Here is a 23265-nt window from a genome sequence, read left to right as displayed (position 1 = left end):
TCTATGCTGCTGCATCACATGCCTTCAGGCTTTAGGGTTTACAACACTTTTACAATTCCCTCCACCATTCCTTGGCACATTGTTTGCTAACAGAACTTCTTACTCTTCCTTCTGTGTGCTCCTGTCTCCCTTAGGGGGATCGGGGTGCAGTAGGACCTCCAGGACCACCGGGCATCAAGGGATCGATGGTAAGGAGTAAGTCTGCATTCTCTCGCCTCCTTTTCTGCCTGATGAGCCATAATCTGTCTCCTGTCTCGCTGCCACTTGGAGGGCATGCTTTTCTCCCCCCCCCCATGCTCGGGGGCTAGAGGGTGGTTGACCCATGCCAAGTTATAATATCTTCACACTGATTTCCCAGGTAGCCTTTGAAGTCTTCACATGTTAGGCCCTTCACCATTTAGGGTCTGTGAAGACCTCAAAGCAACCCAAGATTTACTGCTGCTGATTGTCGTGTGTTTGCACAGGAGACAGGGACACGCCATATTTTTCAGTGTTTAAGATGATGCTTGTTGCTAAATATTCTTAGTTCAAAATTTGGGTTCATATTACAGTGGTATCTCGTTTTGAGTCCGCCCCGTTTAGGGTCCATTTCGTCAAACGTCCACGGCAAACCTGGAAGTACCGGAATGGGTTATTTCCAGGTTTGCCACTTGTGCATGCGCAGAAGCACATGCGCAGAGCAGGGCTTTGCTGAGTGTCCCTTTTGTCAAGCATCTGGGGCTCCGGAACGGATCCCGGATGCAAAAGGAGGTACGGCAGTATACACTGATGGTGAATGCACTGGATCCACTGTACCTCCCTGGTGCCCTATATCTCCAAAATAAAGCTCAACAACTGTGGGTGGGGCACGCTCCACTGCTGCCCGTGTGCAAGCAGTCTCCCACCGCCCCAGGCACTGGCAGGGGTTGCTACGCTGGTGCTGGGGTTCTGTCTGATGTTTAAACTATTGAGTTCTTAATTTTGGGGTAAAATAAATAAATAAATAAATAAATAGGGGCTATCTTATACATGGGGGTGTCCTATACATGGAAAAATATGGCGCATTCAGCGCTATGTAAAGCAGCGTGGAGATGGATGAATTGCATCTGGATATGAATACGGACATATTATGCAGAGCTTCATGCGTTTTCTCCTTTGTTATATAGGGACACCCTGGAATACCTGGAGCAATTGGTGAACCAGGGCTCCCTGGACAGACTGTAAGTCAAGCCTATTTTCCTTGCTGCTCCCCAATGCCCCATTTGTTTCATACCCCTACATATTTTATACAAGGGAGAACAAGTTATCTTCTGCTAGGGATGCTGGATAAATTAGATCCTGCTTGCGTTTTATGGAGAAACCACCTAATCCACACTTCTTGAACCAATACAAAAACTGCTACCCTTTGAAGTTGTCCAGCACTTGTCCAGCTTTTTCTATGCAGTTCTCCAACCAAACAAGGTGTTCAAAAATCCATCTATAGGAAGAATTTGCTGAAATAATGATTAAACTGGAATACAAAAAGGGAGGTATGAGGAGGTCTAAGACACAAGATAATGAAATCAAGTAATTTTGAATTTATATACTTTTTTTCTTTTTCTTTTTGCCTTTTTTCTTTTTCTTTTTGTTTATTTTGTTGATGTTTTCAAATCTTTTTGTATTTTTGAAAATTTAAATAAAAATCATTTAAAAAACAAAAACAAAAATCCATCTATAAGAAGGAAATGTAATGGAAACAACATCCAAAAATGCATTAAGTTGGAGAAAATCACTTCCAAAAAATGGTCACATTAGTCAAAACTGCAGGCAAAATTCTGTTTATTGGGGAAAATTCACTCTAAAATGCTGATGGATTTTTATGAGGAAATCATGGGTTGCTGTGTAAATTTGGAAAACTGAATTTAAGATAAGAAAAAACTGGAACTAGAAATTGTCAGATTCATACTCCCCTCTCTTCCCATCAGTGCTACATCTGAATATTTGCTTGTGAGTGACATCTGTGATTTGTTGTTTGAGTGATCAGGTCAAATTTGTTAAGGAAAAAAAGAAGGCAAAACCCTGAAACTGAACTGTGGGCGGGTGAAGGAATTTTATAGACTAGTAATAAGCTGGAAGTTTTTCTTTAAAGACAAGGAAATAAAGAGAGGAATAGACCATATTACAGATTATTAAATATTGTTTGATTCTAACTCCCATAAGGGCCAGTCAGCATGGGTGGCAGCAGCCGCAGGGAGTATTGGGAGTTGTAGTCTAGCAGTATCTGGTGAGCTGTGAGAGTTCCCCGTGCCTGAACGATCCATTTTGTTGGGTTACGGTGATGTTTTTGATTAATCTGGTTGTTACTTGATTACAGTGGATGCTCGGGTTGCGAACGTGATCCATTCGGGATGCACGTTCGCAACCCGTGTCTGCGCACGCGCGGGTTGCAATTTGGTGCTTCTGTGCATGCGCAAAGCGCGATTTAGCGCTTCTGCACATGCGCGGTCATCGAAACCCGGAAGTAACCTGCAACCCGAAAAAGTGTAACCTGAAGTGGCTGTAACCCGAGGTATGACTGCATATGTATTTATTGAGAATTAAACTGAGCTGCCTGAAAAACATGGTTGATTGAGGAGTATACAAATGCCATAAATAACAGTGCAGTCCTAACCATGTCTACTCAGAAGTAAGCCCTAATGAATCAGTTAACTATTGCTTAACTAGCTACGGCCCAACCCACTTGGACAACGCAAATGTCCGCAGCATTTTACCTAAGGGCTACAGAACCTTTTACATCCTGAAGGCTGCATCCTGCCATAGGCAGCTTTCTGTGGGCTGTGTTGCCAGTGGCAGATGGGGCCAGAGAGCAACGTGAGTAGGATCTGAATCAAAAGTGGGTAGCACCAAATGGGGGCCTGTTACATTTGATCAGTAGTTTACATCCCAGCCATGCAAAACTAAAGGTTCTGCACCCACTAAACACACACACACAGTTGGTCCATCCTACATCCAAGCCAATAGGAGCCTCTGTTCAAAGACACAGTTCAGCCAAGTTGTGAAGTAGAGACTGTGAGGTGAGTGGTCTAGCGAGCATCCCAAGGGCAAGATAGGGAGGTCTTGAGGGCTACATTTGGCTCATGGACTGGAGTGTCTCCCTCCACATTATAGCAAATTTCCCATTTCAGATATGCTCATCTAACTTAGGTCTTGCTTCTTAAAAAATAATGGAACTCAAACATTTTGGAGTCCTGATGTTACCCCCATCCTGTAAGCAAGTTACCTCCACATTTTTCTTGTTTTACCAGGGTCCTGCTGGAGTTCGTGGATCCCCAGGATCAAGAGGTTCAAAAGGTCGTCGGGTAAGTTGTGGCTAAATTTGTAAAGTTGCCTGTTGATAATTTTTCCTTTAATGTCCCAAAGAAGAAATTGCAGTGGGGCATTGCATGCAGTAAAAATATTACTAAGGATGGCGGAAAATGGTGATATGGGCTTTTTTGTGTGTGCATGTAGCAGTTGGGTGGAATTGCTGATTTGTTTGTTTGTTCATAAAATCATTTGTGCTTTGCCTGCTGGTCCTCAAGAAGACCCCATAGCAGCTTACAGCATTAAAACCATAGGGCATTTCCAGGTAGACCTCTTATAGTAAGGTTACCAGACGTCCCCATTTCCTGGGGACAGTCCCCAGATTTACAAATCAGCCCCCATACAAAATCCATTGAAGTTGAAACGTGTCCCTGGATTCATTGGAAAAAATCTTATAAGTGTCTTCTTTACAATTTCTTTTTAATGGAGCATCCAGAATCAGCATCCTTTCGCAATCATCTCGTGCCTTTGCTTCCTTTCACTGATTTGCTTTCTGTTAATGGGGGAAATCCAACTTTTATGCAAGATCTGGAGCAGCAATGCATCAAATCTTAATTGTTAGTGTGTCTTTGTGCTTTTAGCCCTAAGGTTTCTGATGGGTGTGGTTTTTACTTGGTTGATGATGTTTTTAGAGGCTATCCTCTAACTTCAACTCCTTCTGGGTGCTCCTCACCTGATTGCACCTATGCCACTTCGTTTCAGTCTATTTATAACTGTCAAACGTCTACTACAGATAATTTTCAGAGGAGTGCTTTGCTAAGGACCTCCAAACAGGAAATGTGGACAAGTTCCCACAGTTTATTGTTTTAAGATATATATCGGAAGTCTTCTGGAATCCTTGTATCTCTTTATAACAAGCCGCCATAACAAACGCTTCTAATATTCAGTATTAGGAAGTACCTGCTAGTACCATTGTATGTATGCCTTTTATGGAACACGTAGGCTGTTTTTGTACATTGCACAATGCAGATTACAGTGTGCATGTATTGGCTGTAGGTCTGTTTACCTTAAACAGTCAGGCAGCATTGCAGCCTGGCTGAAGGGGAGATTGTAGCCTCTTCCTGCCCCCTCCTTGGTTAAGGGTATCCCGTTAAAGGGAACCGTGGAGAGTTGCTTCAGTTTGACTGCCAGACTGGGACTAGAGCCATAGAACTCCTTTAGTGAGGACCCCTTGGGGGTACCCCTATTTGATGTAAGCCTTAGTGCCCCCCATGTTGTGGTTTACCCTTAGATACACTCCCAGCAGATGGGCTGGAGTTAATTAAATGGCTTCACCCAATGCCTATTCCAAACCATTTTCATCTGTATCCCATGAAGCTGTGGCCTATTTGAACCCACTGTCTAGTTTGGTTATTTCATATTGTCTAGTATGGTTATTTCATCATATAGGGAATGACTGGGTCACAGGGCCTTGGCACACAAGTTCCTGTCCTGCAAGGGTAGCTAACTCCTTCCACCCCAGCCAGCACGGCCAATGATCAGGAATGGCGGGAGCTGCCATTCAACAACATCTGAATTTGTGATTTCTAAGTCTCATCTAGAGACCCTCCTTCTCACAACCATTCTTGCCTGGGTCAGAACAGAGGCAAGGTGAGCCTGCAGGTTGCAACAATGAAGAGGTACTCATGCCAGTTGGCCCCTTTCTGGTGTGGAGCATTGGCAGATATCTGGCTGTGCTGACCCTTGATGCCAGCTCCAATTTTGTGGATGCTGTAGGTAGGGGAATGGTTTCTCCTTAGGCGCTCAGTAACTCTCTTTGGGAATCTGGAATGGAGGTTGCTGTTCTACATAATATTACCACGCTGGGACCAATGAGACTTCAGAACTGACAGTTCCAAATTTCATGGAGGATTGTGGGAAGATCCAGATTAAAAAGATGCGTAGGCCTTGAATTCAGCTGAGCACTGCCTTTTGTCAAATTGCCTGTGGTTCTTGTTGTGAGGGAGAGCAAGCCACAGTGGCTTCAGCCCACAATGCCAAATATCTGCTAGTTTGGATACCAGCTGGAAGAAAATCCATCTTTAGGTTTCCCATTCATCAGATTTGGCACAAAGACAGGAAGGGGCTGGCTTATGTGTCACAAAGCAGTTGTTCCTTCAAATGGCAGCCCAAGCTGTTAAACCTGCAAGCAAATCTTTAGTTGATATAAATCTATCTGTTTTAAAATTGATTCAAGCTTGTACCCCTGCCACGACAAAATAAAAAAATTCCTTCCAGTAGCACCTTAAAGACCAACTAAGTTAGTTCTTGGTATGAGCTTTTGTGTGCATGCACACTTCTTCAGATACACTGAGTTAGTGAAGATTACCCTGCCACGAGTTAGTGAAGATTAGAATTTACAAACAGCATTATATTACACAGTTCTACGTATTCACCTTTAAAATGTGGCGATGTGAACCAAATTTATAGTTTTGCTTTTATGTCTGTATTTAAGAGCTTGGTTGGAACAAATACAAATTTACAATATCTAGCCTGGCTTTGCTGTTGTCCTGGATCTGAAACCAGAGATGAAGAAGTGTGTGTATTCAAGGTCAGAGGAGTGGGGGAAAGTTTGGTTCAAAGATCTGGAGGCACTCAAGTTACCATGCAAACAAGAGCTAGGAGCTTATTATTTTCAGAGAAGTTAAAGAATTGCCTGGAATTACATGCAGGAATTATTTAAAGCTCCCAGAGTGGCTTACAAAAATCAGGAGTAAGACAGTCCCTGCCATCAGGCTTACAATCAAAAAATACATGACACAAGAAGGAAAAGGGAGGAGGAGGGAAGAGGAGAGAAGCAAGATTGGGCACCATTTCTTTAAGTTATAGCTCTTACAGCATAGTTCTGTTGACACCGATTCTGGCTGCCTTGGACAGCAACCCTTCTCTATAAGAACTCCTCACAATCAGATATAAGAGCTGAGCAGCTAAATTTGTTTGGACTAGAAAGGCTGGGCTGTTCCTCCCACACAGTTTCCTTTTATCAAACAGCTGATTTGCTAGTATTTAGAGTCCTGCAGTTTACTTTCGTGCAGTAAATGAAATTTATAGGCCACCTTGTAGACTCAATGGCTCTCAAGGCAGTCTATAAAAGCCTTGATGTCTCTCAAGATGGAACATGAACTAAAGCAACACACAAGTTGTAAAATAAGTTACTGGCACCAGCAAGAGACGGCACTGTGTGTGTGTGTGTGTGTGTGTGTGTGTGTGTGTGTGTGTGTGATTATTAGGGCTGGGTGAATTGTCATATTCGGTTTTTCTCATTTTTTCTAGTCTTAAGTCCATTTTTTATAGATTTCCACATCAATTTATGAAGTCCTCGTGAAAGTTCTGGGGGTGGGGGCATCTTATTCCTCAACAGAGCTCTTCGCGTAGAGAAGTAGCCAGTAGATTTTCTCCTTGTATTTCTAGAGGTTGTGAAAACTAAACAACACCTATTTTTGCATGAGAGGAGCCAATGACATGCAGAGAGCCATCACCGTTGAGTGGGAATTGATGGAAAATTCTTCCATAGCAACCTGCCCTGGGGCAGAACTAATCTCCACTCATTAGTGTGGAAATCTCCAGTGCTCTGTGCCACACAGAAGCAGCGAAGCCAAGAGGAAGAACCTCTTAAGCATCCCATTCTGGAGCACCAGACTCCCTCCTTCTTGATTTCTCTCTGCCTTGCCACCCCACCCCACACCCCAAGCCAAGCCTGTGCCTACAGCACCCGATTCTCTGCAACTGCAATATTGTGCTACCTCTGCCAAAAGGCCCCAGATTGTGCAGGGTTCCCTCCGCTCGCCTTCCTTTCCAGCTCAGGCTGAGCAAAGCAGGCAACTGGTGAGGCGTGGCGCCAGTGGCAAAGCTTTCCGGCTGCCCTCGCCCCAGAAGCTGTCAGAGCCACTTAATTTTGGAAAGCTGCTCTCCCAACCAACCACCGATTTCTCTAAAAAATAATAATGCTATTTTAATGAGGTGGAAATAAGGCAGTTAAAGACTTTAGAAAGACCAGCGGGACTTTTCACTTTAGCAGAGTGAAAAGCTGGGTCCTGAATGAGTTCAGCTCTTTTCATGCTCTGGGTGGCCAGATCCACTCTGGCCTGGAGCGGACGAAGCACTTCTGGAGGCCCTGCTGTTAAATTAGGGTCACTGTTGATCATTGTGCTCATGAAATCAAGGCTGAACAACGCACTAAGGGCCAAGCTACAGGTGACATTATTCACATGTTTAAACAATTGTGCTTAACCTGGCTTTTACTGTGACCCAAACGCCTGGTCCATCCATCATGCGTAAAGCTTTCCTGTAGGTTAATCTTTCAAATAGGCTTATGGCAGTTATTAGCCAACAAAGAAATGCTACTATTGCCTTCTAGGGAGAGAGTGCTCTGTCACTGTTCCATAAGGGTGTAGGAAGCTGCAGATTGATTCCACAAGAAACAGCTGTCTTGAAGCATGGTATGATCTATCTGGGCTCTTACATTCTTTGATGGAGCATAAGTGGGGAATCCTTTTCTGCCTGAAGGCCATGTTCCTTTCTGGGCAACTTTCTAAGGGCCACATACCAGTGGTGGGGTAGGCAAGAAGCAAGAGTGGGCTGAGCAACTAATGCGAATTTTACCTTTGTACAGTAGGCTAGTTTCTACACATACCGGGAAACCCCTTCTTTATGGTCTGTTACTGCATCTCATAATGAAATGGTACTGTGCTGCAGCCATGTTTGGGCTCCAGGTTTGAGAAGGCCCTCTGGGAAAATGTGTTTTGGTCAGCCCCTTCATATATTGAAGGGCTTCCCATTGGCTTATCTGCCAGTGGCAGCAACAGCTGCACTGTGATTTGCACTGATTTTAAATACCCATAATGCATCACTCCAAGGCACTGGTGGAAATTTAAATGGATTCTTCTGCTTAGTAACCACCATTTAAATTTCCAGTCAGGGATGTTATGCTTCGTGAGAATGACAGTTGACTTCCAGACCCATCTGTTTGGGATTGGGTACATTTGAGAAAACAACTGTTCTAACAGTGAAGAACAAACAGATTGCATTTGTACAGATTAATGTAATACTGGATAAATAAAATTTCATTTGATTATTATCAAAGGTTGCACCCTATTTTTTCATGGGTACTGGGTGGTTTCTTGTGATAGTCCAAACAACCCATGTGTTCCATGAACATTTGCCACATGTAGTATAATGAAAATGGACTGTGCTTGCCTCTAGCCACTCTGACCTGGAACATCGATTCCTCAGCCAGTGCTATGGACCATACTAGCATGCCAAGAGTCAGTGTTAAGACCAGCCCCAGTTTTCCACCCATGCCACTGGTAACAGAGAAGCTATCATTGTTAGGATAACCTTGAGCAGGTGTGATTCTAAGCCCAAGTATTGCCCGTGCAGGAGACTTTTCAATTGTGATGCTGCATATCAAGCTGATTTACTTGAAGGGATGGGGTCAATAGTGAGAATAGTGGGGAGTTGGGGGTCTGGACAGCTACCTAAGGTTTCTAGATGATAGTATTGACCTGGGATTAAAGATGAGTGAAAAATTCGATTCCATTCACATTTAAATGTGAAACTATCAAATTTTCATTTTCTGAAACAATATGTGGACTGAAATGCTGCCTTTCTTCAAAACTCTCTGTTCTCCAGTGTTTGCAGTGCTGTTCTCCAGGCATGTAATGTGCACAAAACTGCATACTAAAGTGTGCATATTAGTGAAAACAACATGAAAAAAGGGGGATGACATTACAAAAATGTGTATGACATGCATAACTGCATATCATAATGTGGTGAAATTCACAAAATGCTGGTGAATTTTTATGACACCCTCTTTCTTTCTTTCTTTCTTTCTTTCTTTCTTTCCTTCTTTCTTTCTTTCTTGGCACTCATGTTTCAGCAAGGATATCATTCTGTGACTCTGGTGCCACCAGTGAAAAGGCCCACCTCTGTGTCCCCCACAAGCCAATAGGCTTTAATTAACCTCCCACATGCCCAGTAAAATTGTTACAGGATGAGCAACATGTGTTGCATGCTTAAGCAGCTCTGCCCTAACCAACCTCACCCTAATCATCTCATGTGAACAAGCCTTTAATTTCATCGTCATTCTTTTCCTTTTCCTTTTCGTTTTGGTTTTGTTAAGTTTCTGAGGGGCAGTAATTCCAGATCCTGTCCTCTTCAGCATTCCCTGTGTTTCTGATCCCACATCCAAGGATGTAATTCAAATCAGAATGGAAAGACATTAATGCAGCTTTTTGCCAGATGCATGTGGATTCTGTCAGTGTTTAATTTCGGTCTTGAAGGCAAGACTAATGGCTGATCTGGTTTTGATTGAGAAGAACAATGGAGATTTTTAGGGGTCTCTGCTTAAATATTTATAGTTATTAGACTGAGAAAACACCGTGTAAACTTCTGGGGGGAGGGGACAGAAACGACCTTTTAGATAAATACACCTCCTGATAGAAGAATATAATTTTGTTCCGATTTAGTTGAGGCGTTTCCATTCCCTCTTAGAAAAAAAAAGTTTTATTTTGTGTGTGTTTTTTTATTTAAAAAACTAATATAGGAAGTCAATTTTTGTTCCATTCTTCACAAATACCTTTTCCCTCCTTTTGGATGAGTCCCAGATTTTCAGCAAAATGATTTAATCTAAGGATTAATTTTAAACACATGCCAAAGACTGCTCCTGCCCTCTACACATGCACCAAATCCTCTCTGGAATTAAGTCCATATGTGTTGGGGTTCAGGATTAGATTCCCTGGTTGGATGCAAATCTGGGCCACTTCATGAATGGGGAACTTGGGTTATATACCTAGGGCTACAGCTGATGGGAGCCAGAGTCCATCAACATCTGGAGTGGCCACAGCTCCCCCACTCCTCGTCCGTGTTGTTAATAGAACTGGTTCTTAATCTGCCATTTTCTGGGGAGAGAATCCATAGCTTTCATTAGTTTCTCAAAGAAATCCATGACCCAATAAAAGTTGAGAATGGCCGGACTTGAAAATCTTATGCAATTTCAATTTGGCCTTCTCTCTTGTGGCCTTTTAGCAGTCCTTAACAATTTATTTATTTTCTACTCAGCTTTTTATAGACTGTGTTGCTGGTTCTCATTTATATAATTTTAATCAGATGCTAGTTTTATTACATGCTAGCATATTCCATTGTTGTATTATGCTTTGCAAAGTTTTCCTTGCAAGCCTCTTCCTGTGATGGCTAGGGTGGTCATTTGTCCCGCTTTGCAGAGGAAAGTCTTCTGTTTGAAAGCATCTCTGTCTGAAAGACTCTCCTCCAGCCAAGTGTTGTGTAAAGATAAAGGGGTAGTTTCCAACTAAGTTCTGTTCAGAGCAGACCCACTGAATTAATGAATCCAAGTTAGTTGTGGCCATTTGTTTCAATGGATTATATCCAACAATAGTCCTACTCAGAGTAGGCCCATTGAAGTTAATATATGTGACCAACCTCTGTCCATTACTTCCAGTCTGCTCTGACTAGGACTTAGTTGGATACAACTCAATGAGTCTACCCTGAGTAGCACCATCACTGGATATAATCCAGAATCTTTCAGCCATAAAATGCTTGGGTAGGCAAGAATGTTTTCAGCTTCTCCTGAATGTCAATGATGAACAGAAAGGTAATTCCAGAAATAAGGAATTATCCTTGTGAAGACCCTGTCATGGGTGAATACCAACCTGGCAGTCCCCAGTGGTGTCACTGCCAATAGGACCTTCCCTGCCAAATTGCAGGGCCTGAGATAGTTAATACTGGGGAAGGTATTCTTTTAGGTTTTGGGTCCCAATACCATTTTAAGGCTTTGTGTGCTATTTCTAACACATTGAACTGAGCCAAAGTAGCTAATTGATAGCCACTTCTGATGAAAAGCATTACATAAACACACTAAATAAATGGATAAAGCATTAATAATTATGTTGTTGTTAGTGTATTAATTTATACACTGCTTAATGCCAAAATAGGCTTCTTAGCAGTTTACAAAGTAAAAAATATAATAATTACTGCCTCTTTTAGTTGCTCTGAAACTACCTAGAAGGAAGCAGGGGGATAAGGAAAAACTTCTGAAAGCTAAGATAAACAAGAAGGAAAAGAGCAAGAGGAGAGGAACTCTGATGAGATGGAGGGATGGGGCAGTTTCAGGAGTTGTTGTGGGCCACATGCCACCTACCTGTGACCTGGAGGACCAGAATCTTAGGTATATGTTTACTCCATCTTATGGGCACGCCAGTCTTATATCTCCCAGAAGATTTTGCCACTGAAACAGTTTGTTAACTATGGACTAGTTCCATCACATAGCAAGGAACACGTCATAACCTTTTAAATATATTTCTGGAAGTTGGTGCAATTCTTGGAGGGCCTCCTGGCTGCTGATGGGCCATTTCCTGGCCCAGGGCCGCCATTTCTCTTGTTCATCTGTGACTGCCACTGTCAGCTAACAGAGGTTTCACAGGCTTCAACTAATTGGTGCAATGTTGCCTCTAGGATATTGCACCTAGGAGGTAGGAACAGGTAGAACTTGTTCATAGTCATATCCTAAATGCAAACAGAAAGATGTTCACAGTGTGAGGTCAGTGGTTGATAAAACGGACAGTGAAGGGATTAGTTCAGTTTACACTTTGAAGAGGACTGCTGTGTTGGGCATGGCGGAGAACAGCTGCATTAAAGTTACAGCATTTCAGTTGCTTCTATAGTTGTTGGCAGCATTAGGTGTACCTCATCAGGGTGTTTGGCCTTTGCATCCTGTGGTTTTTCCAGTATTTTGTACTACAGAGTACAGTGCAATCACATCTTAGGTGCAATGAACTTCTGCAATTTCAACTTTGTGTGGTTGAAAGCTGTCCAATTAAACCCCCACAAAATAAGCTATCTGATTAAAACTCTTGGATGCAAGGGCGAGAGCTTAAAAGCTCCTTCCGCGCCAAGTTTTTCCAGCACAGGAAGAGCTTTGAATCTCTCCCCCTTGCTTACTGGGCTCAGGGATGCTCTTGCATTTAACCACCACAACAATCCTGTTAGGAGATAGGTAAGGCTCAGAGGCAGTGACTGGTCCAAGGTGAAAGCTTCATGGCCAAGTGTGGATTTGAACCCGGGTCTCCCAGGACCTAGTTCAATACTCTAACCACTGCACCTAACTGATGCTAGTGAAATTCAGTTAAAATGCCTATTGCCTGCTTGGAAAGGAAAATAGTTGTTGGCGTCCATCTGGCTTGAGAGACAATGGAGTGTTCCTCCAAGGGTGAAGTCAAGCTTCTGTGTTAGCACCACCAAAGGGACCTCCCTGGGGCGCAAGCCTGAGCAGTGGGTATGGAGGTCCTGAGCTCAACTCTTGGAATTGCTGATGTGGTCCAAATGAAAGCAGAGCAATACATCTGGTGCCACCTTGGCTGCAGGAGTTGCCAGAGGGAGGCATACAAAGAACCTTTCAATCGTCTTAGGAACCCCTCTGCAGATTTGTATAGGGTTTACTCCTTAGCCTTTTGTTCCCCCAAAAACATTCCACAAAGCAGTGGAGGTTTAGGATCAGAGTTTTCTTTCTCCTGGATGGACTACCTTCCCAGGCTGATGAGCCCCATCTGCCCCTCATTTCCCTCTACAGCACATGCAGAAACTGCCTTCTTGACTGCTAGACCACCTCTTGGTCTCATCCGCTCAATCCGCTGCAGCCTGTCTTTGCATGCAGGGGAAGTCTGTAACTCACCTGGGGTTGGAGAGCCATCTGCTTCCCTCACCTTGTTTAGCTGGCCAGTTGAAGCCATTCCTGGGGTGTGGCCGCTGCCACATGCTAACAGGACAGCTTCTAGGAGCCACAGGTGAGCACTGAGTGCAGAGCAAGGACCAAAGGAGGGCAAACTACCTTAGAAGGAGCATGACTGATCCCCACCAGAGATACTACCCCTCCCCCAACACTCCAAAGGGAAATAGTAAATAAGTAAGTAATATATTGAAAGGGGCAGGAAGAAGGACTTGGGACTATCATGCGTATGATGATATGCCTTTCGTGCTTTATCAGTGGCATAGTAATGCCAAATGAGACGCAGAATTGTTGGGACTTTCCAGCCCTTCCTTACCCTGTGTGATAGATTGCTGGATTCCCCTGATATGTGAGAACCAGTTATCTTAAAGGGATGGGGGTAGGTAGCTTCAGATTTTGTGTGACAGGAGATAGCTGCTGCCCCACCATCTGGAGCCAAGTCATCAGTCCCACCTGCCAGTTAAAACAAACAAATAAGTAAATAAAGTGCAGGATCTCTGCATTTACAACTGCCTCCTGTCCACCAAGCTTTCAGCTGTTTGGGCTCCTGCTGCGATCTTGCCATCACAGATTGGCCAGGAGTTCCTGCTTTGCTTTAAAAAAAAACAAAAAACAAAAAAGGACATTGACAGGGTTTTGCTTGCTGTAGCAGTTTGGCTGTCTTCCCCGCTGCACATCTTATGCAGTTACACTACCACTCTGTGTGACTCTTCCTCTCTCTCATACTGTACTCGCTTTGGTCAGTGTTGGCTCTCAGTTTTGTTGGCTCCAAGTCTGCATCATGATTATCACGTTTGGCTCCACTTTTCTTTCCTCCTTCCCCTCTCCCATTTCCTTGCTGGCCCACCTCTCCTCTCCTCTCCTTCTTTCCTCCCAGCTGATTTGCATGTTACAGTCAGCTGCTGATCTGTCTGCTTAAGAGCTTGCATGAGTGGGCTGCTTGCATGAGCTGTACTGTGTGTGGGAGGGAAATGAAGCTGAACCAGGGATTTCCATTTCCAAGTGCTCCCAACCCCACTATTCACAGAAGTCTAGTGTTGCACAATCACACCTGTCTTGCATGTGGTGTGTAGTGGTTCAGAGTGTTGTACTAGGACCAGGGAATTTCAGATTCAAATCCCTGCATGGCCAAGAACCTTACTAGGTAGTATGGGGCCAGTCTCAAACTCTCAGCCTAGCCTATCTCATAGGGTTGTTCTGAGAAGAAAATGGTGAAAGAAGAACTAATTAAAGGAGTAGTAGTATAAAAATTATGGGGTTGTACCCAACTAAATTCTGTTCAGACTCATTAAAGTTAATGTACCTGTTAGTAATATACATCGGTTTCAATGGGTATACTCTTGAGTAGGACTAACATTGGATACCACCCATAATTAAATATTGGCCATTATAATATACAGTGGTGCCTTGGGTTAAGAACTTAATTCATTCTGGAGGTCTGTTCTTAACCTGAAACTGTTCTTAACCTGAGGTACCACTTTAGCTAATGGGGCCTCCTGCTGCTGCTGCGCCGCCAGAGCACGATTTCTGTTCTTAGCCTGAAGCAAAGTTCTTGACCTGAGGTACTATTTTTGGGTTAGTGGAGTCCATCCTGAATATCTAAGGAAGTCAATCCTGCTGCCTAGGCTAAGTGATCCAGTACCCAACTGGGAATAGGGCTGTGCAGCCAATGCAGGATTAACCCCTGTCCTCCCGCTTCTGCTGGGTGGAAATGGTTTGGGGAAACTCGCTTGGTGGGCCAAAAGTGGCCTGTGGACTAGAGGTCCCCCCCCCCCTCAGGTCTGTCTAGCAGTCCCTTATGGCTCCTGTAACAGGCAACCAAACACTCACACAAAGGTCTCTTCTTTTCCCATCATGTGCTGCCTTATCCATTTTAACTGCAGATGCCAGGGATTAAACTTGTGACATTTTCAGGCAAAGTATGCATGGCCAGTGGTCAGAGCAGACGGAGCTTGTCCTACAACAGTATCTGGAGGAGCACCAGGTTAGGGAAGAGGGCCGTACTCTGTGTTTCTGCTCCGATCAGAGAATGAGAAAGTGTAATTTTTTAATAAAAAAAATCAGGAGTGGCAACCAAGTCACGGAATTCTCTCCCTGAGAGGCCTGCCCTTCAGGAGATAGATGAAGTCGACTCTGATCAGTTCTTGAAGTTTTGGGTTGCTACTTGATTCTCCTCTCCCCTCCTTTCTTTTCCCTTCTTATTCAAGCGTTTGCAGGTTTCTTTGCTGCCTCTTTCTTTAATTTGTAGTCTTTAAAATGATGCACCAATGCTAAGCTTACCCTTCTTTTTGCGTGGCATTGGTTTTAACCTGGTTGGCCACTGCAGGTGACTCATGGAGGCAAAAGGCCAAGATGTAAAGCATTTTGGGCCCTCTAGAGTGTCAGTATTTTACTGGGTGGGGGGAATTCAACCACATATTGGTACATTGGCTTTAGTGAAATTAAAGTGGATTCATTGCCATTCAGCAACAAATCCACTTTTTAAAAAAGGAGCAGGTATATGTGTGTGTGTGTGTGTTGGAAAGTGACAGAGAAATGCACTGAATAGCATGGAATGAATGAATGACTAACATGAAGACATTTAACCCTCCTGCCTAGCAAAGCAGGATGAATTGCAGGATGTGTGCTGCTTGTAAACAAATCAGAGTGGATGCTCAATTAAGATCTGCCACATAAGTGTTGCAGAAGTGAATCAAGGGACTGCTGAAAAAAATAGATTATCTGGCAGAGCCCCTAAACAAATGTCCTCAGCTCTATTTTGATCATGGGATAAGCCCAAGGTTCCTCGCTGTCCTATTGAAAGATTCTTACAAGAGAATACTTTTAACTCGACTTGGCCACTCTCCTTTAAAATTCTCTATTTGAGGGTTAGACAGTTTTTGCCATTTGTAGCTTGAGAGAGACACCTGCTGTTCATTCCTCATGTACAACTTTCTTCTCCCCCGTCCCCACTTTTTAAAATGTTGTATATTTATGTATATTCATGTGTGCCTGTGTGTGTTTTTCCCTAGGGTGCTCGAGGTCCTGATGGACTAGTGGGTGAACCAGGGCTGCAAGGTGCTAAGGTGAGCCCCCCACCAGCTCCAGAGAATGTTAATTGTGGCTAGATTATTTGGGGGCATGTTATGAACTTTGTCCATTGCACTGTGGGAAACTAAGGAGGTGGTGTTCCTGACCCTGCACCCTGTGAATGTTTCGTAGCCTTGCAAGGCAGATGCTGAACCAGGTTTAGTTGGATTTGTGTGACTCTTTCAGTTTGTGATGAAGATTAAGACGTGTATGGTCTCAAGCATATGTTGAAGTTCTGCCCACTACTTTTAATGGTTCCTTAGTGGTGAAATAAACATAGTTTACACGTGCTCAAAAACACTCTCTTCTGTTTGTTATTTCTCATTACTGTTTGCCAAAGTGCATAATTACCTGGTTTGGAATATGGATTTTTCTGGCCCTTAATGTTAAGAAGCATTATTAATTGAGCGTCATTTCTCAGAGAAGTTCTTTTCTGGCCCTTGTATTCATGACGCTAGAAATGTTTATTTTTTTCAGTGAAATTCTGGCCACTTTACCGTAGCTCAGGCAGGCAAGCTTTTTCTAATAGGCTTCCAAGAAAGAGTGCAAATGCCAACCCAGTTCAGAATAAGACTGAAGGGAGTTCACCAATCACCACTTCAAATATGCCAGAGCATATTCTTATTTTCATGTTATTTATTAATTACAGCCCGCCTTTCCTCCAATCAGCTCAAGTTACAATATTCACCCCCTCTCCATTTTATTTCCATAATGATCCTGTGAGAGACAGCTATTGGGTCAAGCTCATCCAGGGAGTGGGATTTGAAGCCTGGTCTTCCTTGTTCTAGTCTGACACGCCAGCTGCTGACGCACATATATGTGTGTAGAGTTATATTTTGGGCAATGAATGTAAGTTCGTCATCGTCATCATCATTACATTTTAATAGCAAGAAGAAAAGCAAAGAAAGAAAAAAGCGACAGAGAAAAACGCTCGCACCATCAGCTCACTTTAAGGAGGCAGTAATCATCTTCACATCCCCCTTAAATTAAGTACATTAGTCAATATAAATAATCCAGATGTCCTAATAGATATCCACTGATGCTTCTGAGAAATATGTTCAAATGTAGCAAGGGCAGTGAGTTCCTCAAACCATTGCATGCTCATCCTTCCAGGCTTGAAATATAAGCTTCTAAACAACCACAAATGCTCACAAATTCTACTTCTGTTGTCCTGCCATTGATATGAATACAAGTTGTGAATGGGCAAATGTATGATTATGAGTACATGCATACATACATAATTTTATTTGCATGCCTTTCCAGGGACTCAGCTATACAGCTGCAAATAAAGCGTTTTAAATGTGTTTTAAGTGCAATATACACTAGATGGCGGCAGTGAGTCTTATGGAAAATTCAATGTATTTTTAAAAACGCTTTTTTAAAAAAGCATTTTCAGAATGGTTTTTATATGTGTGTAGATTCCACCCAGGATTCAAACCATGCCCAAGGTGGGACTTCCGGGTTGGCGCCATAGCCGAATGGCGGATTCCCTCCGAGCTCCGGAGGGAATCTGCTCGACAGGGGTCGGGTCCTGCCGCGCCGGCGACGCGGGGACCCTCAAAAACCACGGGCGCGGAAGCCCGTGGACCTGGTGACTCGGCGGGCACCGTTTGCGCCCTCCCCGACCCGCGAAGGAGCCTTTTTAAAGGCTGCGGAGCGGAGGACGGGGAGCGGCGCGGTGCTGAGAGTCTTCTGCTTCCCCTGCCAAGCGAAGCCGCATGCCATTCGACGGAGAGCGCTGACCTCTTCTTTTGAAAATTTGGACTAAATCTAAAAACAACAACCCGTGAGTAATTTGGAAATTGGATTAAAAATCTTTTTTTGGGATTTGGCACGAGCGGGGGAGGTGCAAAAAGGAAGTCCGTCTCCCCCCCATTGTATGCAATTTAAAGCAAGGACTTTGACTACTAAGGTCGAAAGAAGAGTCTTCTTTTTTTTTTTTAATCTGATAAAAGTTATTAATTCCACGGATTGGCTGTATAAGTAATTGTGCTGGAGGAGAAGAGCTATTTTTTGAGTTAAAGTGCCACTCATCCCGGGACCAGGAGTGATCTGCGAGAGGAGCCTGCGGAGGAGACATAGAAGATTTTGACAGCTGTCAAACTAGCTGTCAAAGTCGGAAAAAATAGAGAACTTTGTTTCCGATGTCTTTGCTGGTTACATTTGATACAATATAGTTAATTGTTGAAAATAAAGAAGAATTGAAACAAACTAACTTGGCTTTTGGGTTGGAAGTGAAAGGAATACTGAATAACCAGAATCCCTCTAGTGGGGGTTCAGGGACATTACAAAAATGGAAATAGGTCAAAAAATACTAGCTGACCTGGATGAGGTTAGGTTTCTCGTGAGAAAGTTGTGTAAGCTACAAGAACAAGGCCATGTTTTGTCTACAAGTGCCACAACTTTGAAGCCAACAATAAAGGAATCTACTGAGCTGGAAAAGGATTTGATGTACAAAATCCAGGCAGCTGAACAAGAAAAAAAATTTGAGCAGGAGGAGCAGGAAGGAGGGGCTGTAATGTTGCAGAAGGCAAAGGAGAGCCGGAGGTCTGTCAAGATGGACATAAAAGAAAGTAAGAACTGGATGACAAAAACTGGGTTTGAATTGGAAAATGAGGAATGGAAGGATCTCCTTTTGTGGAGATCTGAAGACCTATGCTTTACAAATCTGATCAAGGTGGAAGATGGAACCTTTTGGCTATTTGGACTTAGAAGGATTGAGAATGAAGATTTGAGCTCAACTTTTAAATATGGAGATCCGGCTGAAAGGAACATGGACATTATAGGGATAGTGCCCCTCCGAGACTTGGTGTTTAATATAAAAGACTTTCAAAGAAACCGGCAGAGAGGGACTGAGAGAGATTTAAGGGCCTCAGATGTGAGGCTGCTGGGCTGATAACAGATGGACTAATGGACAATGGCTTGGGGATCGAAACCGGGGAAGGGAGGGTGGGGTCTGGAAACCCAAAGGTGTACTACAATATTCTGATTTAGCCTATCTTTTTTTCTTTCTCTCTTGTCACTAGTATTGAAATGGGGAATTCGTGGAAGGAGAACTGGGCCGATCTTAGAAAAAGTTTTTAAGTATAATGATTGATGTATATATGCTAAAAGTTGATATATAAAGTGAATTTAATATAATAACAAACTAAGGTTAAAAATTGAGGGAGAAGAACTTGTTGAACAAATTTTTGGTCAGGGAATACAAGAAGGGGAGGCGAGGGGAAGTTCTGGAAAAAAGGTATTGAAAATATGGATTGTAAATGTTGAATTTTTCTTTTCTTTTTGTTTTATTTTTTCTTTTTTGGTTTATGTATTATTTGAAATTCTCATAAATATTATTTAAAAAAAACAAACAAACCATGCCCAAGGTGGCTTGCAAGATGGAAAAAAATTACACAACTTAGTAGACAATACATAAAACATTCAAAAAATACACAACCAAATAAAACTATTTCAACATAAATCACAAGATCTAAAATAAAGATACAAAAAAGCCCCATCCAGCAACAATACCCCTACCACCCCTGCACAAGAGTCTGTTCAACAGCCTCAGCTTCTGCAGCTGGAGTCAGTCAGGGTCCCACGCTCCCAGGCCAGGTGCGGAAAGGCATGGAAGGCAATGATTAAGTCTTCCAGGAGTCACAGCCAAGATGGTCTCCTTGCATGAGACTGATAAAACCATAATAATGCTGCTGCTGCTGCTGCTGCTGCTGCTGCTGCTGCTAATAATAATAATAATAATAATAATAATAATAATAATAATAATATATTATTTATACCCCGCCCATCTGGCTGAGTTTCCCCAGCCACTCTGGGTGGCTCCCAATCGAGTGTTAAAAACAATACAAGATTAAATATTAAAAACTTCCCTAAACAGGGCTGCCTTCAGATGTCTTTTAAAGGTAAGATAGCTGCTTATTTCCTTGACATCTGATGGGAGGGTGTTCCACAGGGCAGGCGCCGCTATGAGAAGGCCCTCTGCCTGGTTCCCTGTAACCTTACTTCTCGCAATGAGGGAACCGCCAGAAGGCCCTCGGCACTGGATCTCAGTGTCCGGGCTGAACCATGGGGGTGGAGACGCTCCTTCAGGTATTCAGGACCGAGGCCATTTATACCTAGAACCCACGGACAAGCAACCTATTGTGATGTAGAGAGTTGACTGAAAGCTGAGGTTTTAAATTGGGTCAGAACTTTAGAATATTCATGCTAGCTCATCTGCTGAACAGGGGAGTCTCCCAGGCTGGCAGAAGCATTGCTGTCAATCTCCAGGTTTGACCTTGAAGCTTTCAGGGTTTGGGCTCCTCCTCAGAGCTAAATCAAGTTAAATATCAGGGTGAAGGGTCAAAAGACAAAAAAAAAGTGGTGTTTCCCCCAGGATTTTTCCATCCCCTTCCCATTCTGATGTTTAACTCACACCTTTTCTGCACTGTGTTTTTACAGTCTTGACTAGGATGGGGAAGAAATTCGATTCTGTCTGCATTTAAGAGGCAAACATACCTCATTATCTTTATTTATACTTCATCTGAATTCAGTACATACCTTACTTATTTGCATAGATATGATCTCCGTGAATTCATGGTGGCTAAAATATTGCCAAAGCAACCAAAGGCAAAGCCTTTTTATTTTGGAGTCAACAGAATGCTCACACATGGCTAAAAATAATCCATCTGTGCAGAAAGTCAGAACAGTTCTTATCATGAGAAAGCTTTCAAAGGGCTCTTGGAAACCAGGACTCTTGATATAATACCCTGAAGGTTTGCAGAGTTTGGCTCTGGCAGCACACAGCAGGGCAGGATTTTTCAAAGCCACATCAGAGCCCTCTTCCACCCCACTGGGAAGCATTTGGCCCAATCCTCTGGTGTAGCTAAAGGCTCCTCATTCACTCTTTCAGTCGCCCCACCATTTTCTCCTGGGAAAACCCGCTGTTTACCTCCGAAGCAAATGTCAATCAGGATTTCTCCAGATTGGTGTTTGCTCCAATTTGGCCTTAAAGAGCAGGTTTCCCAGGGGAAAGCAAGAGGGCAAAGGCAAAACCACTTGGGCCCAAGCAGAAAACCACTTGGGCCCAAGCAGAAAACCACTTGGGCCTGTGCTTTCTAAGCATAGGGTAAGTGGAGGTGTGGATGAGCCTTAAGTCAAAGCATTTTTTCCCTTGCCTACCTATGCCGCCATTTCCCCTTCTTCAGTTGATTCCCTGTTTTAGGCAGTAAGCCTCATGGGGGTAAGGACCTCTCCTATCTGTTCTTTTGTAAGGTGCCATGCACATAAAGGTAAAGGTAAAGGGACCCCTGACCATTAGGTCCAGTCGCGGACGACTCTGGGGTTGCGGCGCTCATCTCGCTTTATTGGTCGAGGGAGCTTCCATGTCATGTGGCCAGCATGACGTAAGCCGCTTCTGGCGAACCAGAGCAGCACACGGAAACGCCGTTTACCTTCCCGCCGGAGCGGTATCTATTTATCTACTTGCACTTTGATGTGCTTTCGAACTGCTAGGTTGGCAGGAGCAGGGACCGAGCAACAGGAGCTCACCCCGTCATGGGGATTTGAACCATTGACCTTCTGATCAGCAAGCCCTAGGCTCTGTGGTTTAACCCACAGCGCCATCCGCGTCCCATGCACATAGATGGCACTATATACCTGTAAGATTTTCTCACTCCAACTGATCACTGTGTTCTTCAGGTGAGGACCTCCTGCAGATGCCATCTTATCAGCAGGTCTGTTCCACACAATATAGGAATCAGGCACCTATCTTTTAGAGTTCCCTCAGATATTAGATGGGCAGAGACTTAGTGTTGCCTGCTGAAGACCTTCCTCCTCCAACAAGCCTTTTAAGGAGAGATATTTCCCAGTCCACCTCTGTGTTTCCTGCCCTGGGCTCCTTCAGGAGCAAGGATGGGAGAGAATAACAGTAATAATAAAAATAATATTAATAAACTTCCTTTCTACCTTTTAACAGGGTCTTCCAGGACATCCAGGGAAACAGGGACCAGATGGGCAACAGGTAAGTCAGTTAAATTTTGGAGTGTCTGAAAGAGATGTGCACATTAATTCCATTCTGCAAAACTGAATTTGGGCTGTTTTTAACTCAGATCTAGTTTTAGTAGGACTCCCTGAACTATACTATGGCTAAAAAAGAAAATGAACAATAGCAACAAAATGATTCCCCCATCCCCATACTCCACCTGCCCTCCCCCAGAACCTAACAACAATTTATGGGCCACAGTGCAATGCAGATCTAAGTCTATTGGATTTTGTGTGCATAAATGCATAGGCACATTTTAACAGAGTGGCCTTGCCACAGTAGAACTGCACTTCCCCTGATTGGGCCAGATGTACCATATTCTCTGTAGGATCATAGAAGAAAATGATCCGGCCAGTTTTCAACATAAACCAGCTGTGCACAGGGCTCTTGGACTGACAACAGTGACATCACAGACCCACTTCTCCCAGTGCTGCTTTCCAAAACACAGACTAGGGTTTTACTGTGGGGGTGGAGTGAATAATGTACTGTGAAACACTCTTTTAATTGGACAAACTTGTAAGGAGCTTGAGGGCAAGATGCAAAGAGGCAGACAGCTTGCCAGAACTCTGGATGGGGACTGCAAAAGAGGAAAGCAGCCCTAGATTTGTAGACAACCACATGTTATTTGGGGCACTTTCAGACTATTGCTGTCTTCAAGTGGGATCCAAACACATACTGGCAAATTCAGGTAACACCACTAAGGCTGGTTGGATGGGTCTTGCGCAACAAGCCCACTCACGCCCCCCCCCCCCAATATCAGATTTGTTGTGATAAGGAAAGTGGCGGGAGAATTCCTTTGGAAACCATGGGATAACAATTGCTTGCATTGTACTTCATTGCATTTTTGCCTAACCTTCCTGAAAAAAATATATCAGGATGAATGCTCAGTAAACAGATCTTTTGGAAGCGACTGTAAAGGGTGAATCGTGGGGTGGGAGCCAAGCTTCCCCCACAAAAGAGTGGGGAAACACACTGACCGCTCTTACCTATCTATGCACACATTACCTGTCCTAGGTAAGGTACCCATGCCAGTAACGAGAAACTGATATGTAAATGGTTCTCTCCTTAAGTTTATACATAGGAGAAAGAACAGGCAATTCTTTCCTAAAGGATTCATACTAGTTATTTTATT

General features: G+C 43.5%; 1 protein-coding gene across 1 annotated transcript in view; it reads left to right on the top strand.

Moving 5' to 3' along the window:
• Positions 1–23265, top strand: part of COL27A1 (collagen type XXVII alpha 1 chain) — a 253068-nt gene that overhangs the window by 156551 nt on the left and 73252 nt on the right. The window contains exons 26-30 of the mRNA XM_081846708.1: positions 135–188; positions 1146–1199; positions 3264–3317; positions 16051–16104; positions 22068–22112. Of these exons, the coding sequence (XP_081702834.1) occupies positions 135–188; positions 1146–1199; positions 3264–3317; positions 16051–16104; positions 22068–22112 (261 nt within the window). The remainder of the gene's footprint in view (positions 1–134; positions 189–1145; positions 1200–3263; positions 3318–16050; positions 16105–22067; positions 22113–23265) is intronic.

Source organism: Podarcis erhardii (assembly GCF_964252035.2).
Source record: "Podarcis erhardii genome assembly, chromosome: Z".
NCBI classification, from domain to species: Eukaryota; Metazoa; Chordata; class Lepidosauria; order Squamata; family Lacertidae; genus Podarcis; species Podarcis erhardii.
Note: the sequence above shows the minus strand (reverse complement) of the source record. Positions and strands in the feature narration are given on the sequence as shown.